This window comes from Mus caroli, chromosome 13 (assembly GCF_900094665.2).
Source record: "Mus caroli chromosome 13, CAROLI_EIJ_v1.1, whole genome shotgun sequence".
NCBI lineage: Eukaryota > Metazoa > Chordata > Mammalia > Rodentia > Muridae > Mus > Mus caroli.
The window spans coordinates 62,592,185-62,604,014 of NC_034582.1; the positions used below are offsets into that span (position 1 = coordinate 62,592,185).

The window sequence follows — 11,830 nt, forward strand, 5'->3', positions numbered from 1 at the left end:
TAGCCCTGGCTGTCCTGGAACTCACTCTGTAGACCAGGCTGGCCTCGAACTCAGAAATCCGCCTGCCTCTGCTTCCCGAATGCTGGAATTAAAGGTGTGCACCACCACGCCTGGCTCAATGTAAAGTTCTAGTCCTTTTGAAAGTTGGCATTAAAAATTAAGATAGTTAAGAAATGCAATTTAATAGTCAGATGTTAGGGTCCAAAAATCACCAAAGAATGATACTCCAGACTCAAACAGTATACAAAAGCAAAGAGCATTTATTCAGAAGAATTTCCTGCATGCAGGGGTCTCTGCATTTGGGAATGGAGACACGTGGTAGACTCACAGGCCCAGCTTTTATTGTTAGTTAGAGGAATTCCAGGATTGGTTCTGTGCTCTTTAATCTTGATTGGTCAGCTCTACCTCTACAGGTTTAACTGATTCTACAACTGGTTAGGCTTTGGAGACTTTCCATGGGGGTTGCTTAATCATTCTAGGTACCTATTCTTACGTCAGGCCAGATGACAAGGTATCCTCAGATTGGCTGCTGGTGGTTGTGGTTGGGTGATCACAGGTTCTGGGATCCGAGTTCTAATCTGAAAAACAAAAACTTAGCCCTAGTATTACAAACTGCCAGTTTGCAGCCTGTCATGGAGTCAGTCAGCTCTGGGTAATTCAGTCCTCTCAAGTCAATCAAACTTGTGGATTTGTTAGGCACTAGATTAAACACAGACCTTTTCTATGTTAACGAGATAGTAAATAGCTAGAGATAATCAACATTTGCTTATTCAAATGTACTAAGATTATTCAATGTTTTTCAGAAACATTAGAAATCTGTAAAATATGGCATTAAAAGATGTTTTATTAATTTTTGACAATGAGAAATGTCAGCTCTTGGTATCATCCTTGTACTACTTAAAAGAAGATGATGATGAGCATCAAGAACCTCCTGATGGAGTTTGCTGCAAACGTGGCAAGCTGTCCCTGGGCAAGAAACTGCCTCTGCCTCAACTGTTGATCGTATGCTGTCCAAGCTATGGACAAGCAGGACATGAAGAAAGTTAACTGCCAAACTCTTCCAGGACAAGGTAGAGAACTCCTTTATATGTTCTGTGTCACAAAGAAATCTGTAAGGTATTCTGGGCCAATAGTTCAACAAGATAAATGCTCCAGTGTTGCAGAGGAATCTCTGTAGGCTGCTGAGCTGCCAGATGTCCCTACCATTTCTATTGTTTGGAAGTTGCTTGCTCTTCACTTCCTGTTTATTCAGGAAATATTTACCCGTCTCAGGTCTCTAATGGGGTTGAAGACTAGACAGTTTTAGTCTCACAGTTAAGCCTAAATTGTTTAGAATTTAAGAAAATATTTTAAGATATAAAAATTGGTTTTAGGTTGATAAATGCAACTTGTGATAAAATTTTCTGTAGGTACAGAATATTAGACTCATGGAAAAAGAAGACACACTATGTTCTCTAAAGTTACCAAGTAGAAATGGACCGGTCACTGAGAATGTAAGTCTTACCATATACTATGCAGTTCATTGATGTTAGAGTGTTTTATGTAGCCAAAAAGCAGGAATGTTGCAGGATATTTGATCACATTATGAAACCCAAGACTGTGATTTGGAAAACCCTTGTTGTAGTGTGGCTTAGCCCTAGCACATACCTTTAATCCAAGAACTACATGAATTCAACTATAGGTGAAAAGGCAGAGCAAGGAACAAGCTGGCAGGGAGTGAACACAAGTAAACAGAAAGGCAGGACTTTGAGGAGAAGTGTATTTAAGACAGGATGGAAAAGGAGAGAAAGAGTGTTTTCCATCTGGGACACCAGTGGAGTAGTAAGGTCAGTTGGGTGCATTCTCTGATTCTCTGAGCCAGCAGGCTTTACAATGACATCTGGCTCCCGAGTCCTCATTGGTAAAACTGTACAGGCGTATTTGTTTTTAAAATAACAAGACTTTTTCCACCAATAGGTATACCTTGAATACAGAATTTGAAGCCTACATCCACAATGACACACATCCTACAAGGAAACACCCACTCCAAAATAGTGGGTGACATTAATAATAATGACATTCTAATAGTGACATTCTTTATGGGACAAGAATTCAACCACGTTGAGTCTATGGGCCTTGCATATTCACAACCATAATATTCTAATAGATGCATGCCTAGTCCACTCATCATTAGAGCAGCGTTCTCTGAAAGCTACTGGAATGAAGGCACAGACCCACAACCAAACGTTAGTTAGAGAGCATGGGTTGGAAGTCTCCATCAGGTTTCTTCCTTGGAGCTTGGGGAATCCTGCAGAAGAGAGGGATAGAGTATTCTAGGATTCCTAGTAGAGGACAATGCAAAAGCACTGCCTGAGGAATCATTTAAGCAGGGCTCATGGTGGATCACAGAGACTGAAGTGGGAATCATGGAGCCAGCTGCAGTCTCTATTAGGTCCGCAGCATATATGATGGCTGTAGACTTTAGGTTTTTGTGGGGTCCCTGACAGAGTGGGGGTGTCTCTGATGTCTTTCCTGTTCTTGGTACTACTTTCCTCCTACTGGGTTGGTGGAAACTCAGTTGATGAAAGGCTTGCTCTTTTCTGAAGGGGATACAGTGGGAGGGATGAGTCAAAGGGAGATGTGAGGTGGGCAGTTGCTGTGGTTGGGATGGCATAGTTCCCACCCCTGGAACAGGACCAGCATGAGGCTGCATGAGTATTGATGGCTGCTTGTTTGTATAATAATGTACATGTTCCCCCTTCAAGGAATGTCCTCTCTGTTAATTAAATGACTCTATAATACTTAGAAACAGCATGAGTCCAGGAGTCAAAGGTGCAGCTAATGTCTCAGCAAAATGGTAAATACTGGGACCAGCCGGACAGCCTTTAAGGCTATGGGAAAAAACTCTGAAAATATGAGTCCAAAAATATATAATTTCTCAAGCAAAATATAAGGATGTAGTATGAATTATATAAGAGGCTTCACAAATCTAAAACAACTCAAAGCCAATTTGTCAGAAAATACTAAGGGAGGAGATAAAAAGATTTAGGGAGTGGTAATTGAAGAAGATCCCACCCAGCGTAGTTTTTGTTTCTGCTTACAGGGGGCAGACAGATTCCTGAGTTTAGGGTCTTCCTGGTACAGAGCAAAGTTAGTCTCAGTTGTGGTAGGAATGGCAATTTCAGAATGAGGTTCCACACACCTAGCTTATTGCCTGTGCTTAACAGGAGCAGGCAGATGTCTGAATTCTTTTGCAATGTTGAAAAAAAAATGGATTCCAGTTACCTAAGAATTCATATCACCAAGGGGCTGGTGTTATGAGATGCTGTCTTATGGGATAATCAAAAGGGAACTTGGATAAATGTCTGGCTTGATCTGTAAATGAATGTCTGGGTTTTGATTTGAAAGAGATGAGCTATCCAGAAAAAATTTCAGAAGAGCAAGAGAGAACTGCTTAGAGAACTGTCTGGAGCAGTACATAGAGAAAGCAGTCTCAAAAGTTGTCGGGAGCTGAATATAGGATTTGTTAGGCACTAGATTAAACACAGACATTTTCTATGTTAATTGAATATTTCTATGATAATTGAAGCCCTTGCTACTACTAGCCCTTGCTAGTAAGCTTGCACCCAGAATTTGAGTTCAAATTAATTTTTTTTTTACCGCTCCTAAACACCCATTCTCTCAAAACCCCTCTCCAAGACACATACTTCACCATGTTAGGGATTCTCTCCTGTATGAATGATCTTGTGTTTAGAAAGTAAAGAGGGATAATGGAAGGCCTTGCCATGTGCTTCCCACTTGTACAGTTTTCCTCTAATATAAATTTTCTTATATTTGGAAAGTCTTGATGCAGAATGGAAGGCCTTGCCACAGACTTCATTACTGTAGAGTCTCTCCTGTATGAATGATTCTGTGCTTAGAAAGTAATGATGGATAATGGAAGGCCTTGCTACATGCTTCACACTTATAGGGCTTCTCTCCTGTATGAATGATCTTGTGCTTAGAAAGTAATGATGGATAATGGAAGGCCTTGCTACATGCTTCACACTTATAGGGCTTCTCTCCTGTATGAATGATCTTGTGTTTAGAAAGTAATGATGGATAATGGAAGAACTTGCCACATATTTCACACTTGTAGGGTTTTTCTCCAGTATGAATTCTCTTGTGTATCGTAAGTAATGATAGAAAGCGAAAGACTTTTCCACATACTTCACACTTGCATGGTTTCTCTTCTGTAGTAAGTTTCTTATGTTTGGAAAGTCTTGATGGATAATTGAAGCCCTTGCTACACATTTCAGCATTGTAGGGATTCCCTCCTGTATGGATTTTCTTATGTTTGGAAAGTCTTGATGGGTAATGGAAGGCCTTACCACAAACTTCACATTTGTATGGCTTCTCTCTTGTATGAATTAGATTGTGGTGAGAAAGTTTTGATGGGATATTGAAGGCCTTGCCACATACTTCACACTTGTAGGGTTTTTCTCCAGTATGAATTCTCTTGTGTACAGAAAGTATTGATGGACAATGGAAGGCCTTGCTACATACTTGACACTTGTAGGGTTTTTCTCCTGTATGAGTTCTCTTGTGTATCAAGAGTAAGAATGGAAAGTGGAAGGCCTTTCCACATACTTCACACTTGTATGGTTTCTCTCCTGTATGAATTTTATTATGTTTGGAAAGTCTTGATGGAGAACCGAAGGCCTTGCCACATATGTCACACTTGTAGGGTTTCTCTCCTGTGTGAATTATCTTGTGTTTATGAAGAGATGATAAAAAACAGAAGGCCTTTCCACATACTTCACACTTGTATGGTTTCTCTTCTGTATGAATTTTCTTATGGTTTGAAAGTCTTGATGGATAGTCGAAGGCCTTGCCACATACTTCACACTTATAGGGATTTTCTTCTGTATGAACTATCTTGTGTTTAGAAAGTCTGGATGGATAATAGAAATCCTTGCCACATACTTCACACTTGTATGGTTTTTCTCCTGTGTGAGTTTTCTTATGTCTGGAAAGTTTTGATGGATAATGGAAGGACTTACCACAGTTTTCACATTTGTAGGGTTTTTTCCCTGTATGAACGATTTTGTGTTGAGAAAGTAATAATGGATAATGGAAGGCCTTGCCACATATATCACACTTGCAGAGATTCTCTTTTGTATGAATTATCTTATGTTTAGAAAGTATGGATGGGTAATGGAAGGCCTTGCCACAAACTTCACATTTGTAGGGCTTTTCTCCTGTATGAATTATTTTGTGTTGAGAAAGTTTTGATGGATCATGGAAGGCTTTGTCACATACTTCACATTTGTAGGGTTTCTCTCCTGTATGAATTCTCTTATGGTTGGAAAGTCTTGATGGATAATCAAAGGCCTTGCCACATATTTCACACTTGTGTGGTTTCTCTCCTGTATGAATTTTCTTGTGATCAGAAAGTCTTGATGGATAATGGAAGCCCTTGCCACAGTCTTCACATTTGTAAGGTTTTTCTCCTGTACGAACAATCTTGTTTTGAGAAAGTAATGATGGACAATGGAAGTCCTTGCCACTATCTTCAGAACTGTAGAGTTTTTCTCCTGTATGATTTCTTTTGTGTGCAGAAAGTAACGATGGAAAATGGAAGGATTTGCCACATTCTTCACACTTGTAGGACTTCACTCTTAAATGAATTCTCCAGTGATTCTGACATACTTTTTTGTGTTCAAAGCCTTTGCCACATTCTTTGCATGTATAGCATTTTCCCCCTGGTGAAAAAGGATTGAGAATTGAATGGAAGCTGAGTAATATTCTGAATATTTACAATGCTTATTTTTAAAACCAAACATTAACTCATATTCACACTTGTCTATAAAAATGATTAACTACATTCAAATTTCTATCTGTACTCATTGAAGCCTAAATACAACACAGAAGAGGTGAAAGTCATGTAAACTTCCACTGAAATAAGACCATGACCACACGGAACATGGAAACAAAGGAATATTAATCAAAGTCAAACATGTAAGGAAAGCATAACATCAACATGAAAATGCATAATAGCATTATATAAATACAAATCAACCCCTTAAACAAATACAAAAATTTTATTATTAGTTAAAAACAACATATAAAATAGTGTAACTTGGAAAACATCTGAATAAAAAATATTTTTTCTGAATATATAAAACCTGAATAAACAATTTACATGTATATATGTGTGTGTGCGCGCGCGTGTGTTTATATGTGTATACATTTAATATATATATATATATATATATATATATATATATATATATACACACACAAACACACACATATTTGAAGTATATAGTTTTGTTTTGAATGTTATGAAAGCTCGGCAGCATTAGAACACTTTCCATAATAACATGAATTAATACATTTCAAGGATTCAAAGGAAAGGGTTTTATGAATAAATTTGGGTATAATGTTTTTGTACATTGTGTAAAGATTATCCTCAGATTATACAAACAATGATTTCTCTGCACCTATAGCTTGTTGTCAACAAGACATGGCATTGTAATGCCTATTCTCAGGATCTCCCATATCAAATTTTTATAAATATTGGTCCCATTTATTCTCTGACTTGTTAGTAAAAGCTGATTAGCCAATGGCTTGGCTGAAGAGAAAATAGAACTGGGGACACACACACAAACAAAACAAACACACACACAGAGGGGGAGAAGAATATAGCTATGAGGGATGAGTCCAGACACATGATAGACATCTGAACACTAAAGAGACAGAATCAATAGTAAAATGCAACTATCATGGGGATTATGACTAGGAGGCAATCAGATTAATTTAGAGGATTAGAATCAATTATCAACTGCCCAGGAATTATGTTGTAAAGCTTATCAAATAACTCTATTGTCTCTGTTTTATTCATTTGGGAACTAGCTGGGGATAGAGAAAAATCATCATTTTAAAAAATACATGTACACATATCTTATGAAAAACATAAATAGCCAAGTTAAAGATTACATGGAAAGGACAGAGGTTAAGCTGCTTTGGGAAACACAAGTTACTCTCATGGTAGAAGAAAACGAAGCTTATGGAACCCGAAACATCCTATATGTTACAGGATGTCCTCCTTTGAAGGAAAGGGAAAATTAGATCTTTAAAAGATGATGTACACCAGAATATTGTATCTCAATGTCTTTATGTTGTATGTATCTTAAAATTCCCTCCTCTGTTCACTGACACCCTCCTTCTGACTCACCTGGGTGTACAGTGATGGCAGCTTGTCTCTTCACATCTGAAGGCTCTTGTATTTGCTCCAGAAATCTGACCAGGTATGGCTTAGAGGAAGCAAGACCTGTTTGTGGGAAAAGGGGACAACATTGTTAATGTAGTCTCCTGGGAAATAAAATGTCCCTCCAGGATTGTGTTTTCAAGGATGAAAGGATACAAAAAGAAAAAAAAAAAGAATAAAAAGGAATGTAGAGGACTAGTTCTCATGTGTTTTCTGCGGGGCACATCAGAATGCTTAGGGGGAACTTAGAGTTCGTGGGTTCCATGCTTCACATCCCAAAGTTTCAGGAAGAACTTCTAAAACCTAAGTGTGTGACAATTTCTTTAAGGCATACCACTTATGTTCTAATACAAACAATACATTTAAGGGGTTGGTATGAACATAAGAAGAAATATTTGTAAGCTATATAAATAATATTAATTTTCCTTAAGAGTAGCCCTCTGAACCTCCCTGTTGGAAGCACAAGCTCCCATGAGGTACTGTACAAAGGGAGCAATGTTCATGCTGACAGTTAATTAAATGTTCATCACAGAAGCTCTCCTCACCCAGGAACACAAGGTTGCTGTAATTCTCCAGCATCACGTCCCTGTACAGATCCCACTGAGCAGGACCTAGGCATTCCCACTCCTCTGCAGAGAAATATATCGCCACATCCCAGAATGACAACATATCCTGAAGAAAAAAGAAGAGTAAATACCACACATTATTGTTGGGGGTTGGTCTGATGCTTTTATCTATTCAAATGCTAACTTCTCTACCTCAAGATCTGGCTGCCCCAAGGCAAGCACATATAGAGTGTTAGTTTATAAACTTTCCTCTCCAATTTAAAACTATTGGTTAAGTAAAACTGGCAATAGTCCATTATAGGAGAAAATAGAGTTAGGCAGGGCTTTGATGACCAGGCTGGAGGTCAAAGGTAAGGAGCATGACAAGGAGAAGGAGAAATAGGGAGGGGAAGAAGATGGGAGGAGCCATTAGGCATGATGGGTCAGTGGCTAGTGCCTAAGTGAAATGCTCCTGCCTCTCTCCACGTGGCCATGGCCGCCCTCTACTTCTCTACACTTCTCCCTCTCTCTGCCTTTCTACTATAAATGCCTTAAAACCATGGACTGTCTCTGTTCATCGGAACGACCGTGCTGGAGCAATGAAGCAGGTTTCCTTCTAAAGAGCCATGCATCTAACCTCCTGACAGGAAGCATTTCTGTGCTCCAGCCCCAGCCCCAGAGGTAACCTGCCAGAGCTCTCCTCAGACCCTTTTCCCTTCGGCCCCTGGGCCGAGTCCACCTGAGGGTCCCCACTTTGATCTCAGCTCTTCCACATACAGCAGCGTCTGGGATGTTCAAGAATGAGAACCTGTTGTCTCTGGCCTCTGTGTGGCCCAGGGACCCCAGAACCAGCTCCTCCGCGATGCCTAGTGGCGTCTGTGGTATCCAAGAGTTGGAGCCAGACTGCACCTTTTCTTCACCCTCAGAGCCAGATCCCGCAGCTTCTCACAGTCCAATGTCTATCTGGCAGTTCTTCCTGCATGGTAGTTCCATGGGGTTGCACGCAGTCATACTCCCCTCATCTGCTTCACCAAGCGATCCTAGCCCCGAGTAGATGTGGGACCCCATTTTTTGCCCCACACCAGAACAGTAGCATTTTTGTCACTTCCCTCACCTGATAGAAGATAGACTATTTCCAATTACACATAACTTAGATGAACACTAGCCCCTCACCTCTTTCTTTACAAGGTCCAGGCCAGGTTTCTCACTTCACACAACCCTCATCCCATTCTTCTGTGCCCCTCTTTGTGTGTACTGATATGCAGTCTCCTCTGTTGCTCCCAACTTTTTCCTGACTTTCTTCTCTGTGTTCATGCTCACAAATATAACATCATCCATGTTGTTGCAAATGACCATATTGAATCTTGGATCATCACTGAAGAGTGTCACAAATTAATCACATGTACAATTCCCTGATTATTTTCTTTATGATTTAGTTAAACGTCATATTATTTGAAGAAGTTCACTTCCAACCACATTAAGATGAACTCAAAATCAAAGAAAAAGAGAATATAAAGAAAAACAATGTGTTTTAAAAGAATATAGAGCTGTTTGATAACTGAAAAGAATAAAGGACGCCTTTATGAAGTCAGACATGCAAACCTAATAAAACAACATTAAATTTTGCTGTAGATGGGCTAGAACATGCCTGCATATTCTCCTAAAACCTTATGGCCAGCTCTCATAGAAAAAAATAAACAATAGAAAAGATCATGCTGGGATTTCGCCTCAATATTCTCAAGATAGAAACATTTGCCATTACACATTGCTTAGATGAACATTAGGACAGAGACTTTAGAAGAGTCATAAACTTCATCCTAGACTACAAAACGTTCTTACAAGGCAGGAAGAAGCATCTCAGTGCCGTAGAAGACAGTGAACATAAGGAGAACGAGTGCTTGAGTGATGCCTAAGAAACCAAAAACATCAGAAGGATGGAAATGACAACACAATCCAGAATTTGAAACTGCAATTCAATAAAGAGAAACACTAAAGAGGTCTCTTGCAGCAATGAAGACAGAATTCAAAAGCCCAATAATCCAAAATGAAAATGTAAAAAGAAAAGCTTAACAATAGAATTAATCAGCAAAAGACAGCATATAAGGACTTACAGATAAGGTAGATGATCTAGATAGAATAAGCTAAGACTATGAAATACAATAAAAAAAAAATCTGTGGGAGGGGAACATATAGGAAATGTTAGACACTGTGAGAAGACCACATCTTCAAAGTACAGGCATAGATGAAAGAAAAACATCCCCAGGCAATGGCATAGATATGATCTTCAAGAAGGCTGTAAAAGAAATCTTCCCTAAACTAAGGAAAGACAGACCCATAAACACACACAGACACACACACACACACCACTAATTGGACAAGATCAGAAAATAAAATACTCATGGAATAATAAAATCTGTAAGTGAAAGAATACATTTACTAGGATAACAGCTGATAGCTAAATGGATCTCTGAAAGGCAAAAGAACCTGGAGAAATGCATTCCAACTCCTAAAGAGGCTATGGCATCCAACCTAAGCTACTGTTTACCACTCAACTCTCTGCAGTACCTCAAGGAAGAAGAAAAGCTATCCACAATATAAAGAGCATTACAAGAATTATATTCTACAATTAAACCTATGGAAAAAACAGAGAACAACATTTTAGCCTGAAGAGAGAGATAAGCATAGCCAAGAGACTCTAGAAAGGAATTGGAAGCCAAAATTACTAAAACACAAAGGGCCACTGAGAACATAAACGGCACTGAAAATAAGGAACATACTGACAACATTCACATAGCAGACCAACTGATGCCCTCTGTGCTCCATTCAAAAGACACAGTCCAGGAGAATGGATCAAGAAACACATCCATCTCTATGTTGTAAGAAGGAGATCTACGTGATGGTGTCTTTTTAATTTTCCAAAGAGGACAAGTTTTCTAAATGTTCCCCTATGATTGACTGAATTTTTTGGTATCAGATGTAATGTCTCCATATTCATTTCTGACCCTGATCATTTGTGTCCTGTGTCTCTTGGTGAGCTGAACCAAGTATCCCTCAATCTTTTTACCTTCTTAATGAACCTTCTGTGAGTTTGTTAAGCATTTGACTCTTGTTATTTGACCTGTATTCAATTATTTCCCTTCTGGCTGTTTTGTTTGTTTGTTTTGTTTTATTTTTGTTTCTTTGTTTTTTCTTTCCTTTTATTCTTTGCCACTGAGAGGATTTGGATGATGTTTGTTCTTGTTTATCCGAAATGTCTTCATTGTATCATCTAATCATTTCTCTCTGTTCTTTCTCGTAATTTCATGTAGGTAATTAGAACTGTAATCTTCACCCACAGGAATGATTTCAACACTTCTCAAAGGTTTAGTCTTCTTGAGATTTTATTTTCATTCTTGTGTATGTTTTACATATAAATAAACAAAATTAAAGGAGAAGAAATTAACAACCTAATCCGACTCAAATCAAATGGGGAGATTGAAATTGCAATAAACAGTTTACCAGCTGAAAAAAAAAGTTCTATGGATTCACAACAATTCTCTGCAGCATTCAAAGATCTATAACTAATCCTTCCTCAACCATTAAATAAATATAAGAACAGAAGGCCCACCTAGAAACTATTTCTAAGAAGCTACTATCACTGTAATAACAAAATCAGATAGAGACCCAACACAAAGTACAACAACAAAAGAATACAGTAGCCAATATTCATTAGGTAGTCAGATTCAACATGCTAAAAAAAAAAAAATACTTGGAAAAAACCTACAAAGGAAACACAAACACATGTGAAAAACATTATCAACCATGACAAATTGGCTTTATCCATTAAAAGAAGTGATGAATCATAATGTGTAAGTCAATAAATCCAATAAATGACAGAATATTATGGACAAAAATCACATGGTCATGTCAACAGGAGCAGAAAATTCCTCAATGTACTCCAATATACTTTCATGATAAAAGTGCTAGAGAATGTAGGACTAGAGGGCTGTTCCTTCAAGAGCAAGAATAGCAAAAGGAAGGAAGGAAGGAAGGAAGGAAGGAAGGAAGGAAGGAA

At 38.5% G+C, this 11,830-nt stretch overlaps 1 protein-coding gene across 1 annotated transcript in view; it reads right to left on the reverse strand.

Moving 5' to 3' along the window:
* LOC115029106 (zinc finger protein 728-like) overlaps positions 1-11,830 on the reverse strand; it is a 45,079-nt gene that overhangs the window by 29,058 nt on the left and 4,191 nt on the right. The window contains 4 exon segments of the mRNA XM_029468592.1: positions 3,692-3,867; positions 3,869-5,723; positions 7,199-7,294; positions 7,777-7,903. Coding sequence (XP_029324452.1) covers positions 3,692-3,867; positions 3,869-5,723; positions 7,199-7,294; positions 7,777-7,903 — 2,254 coding nt within the window.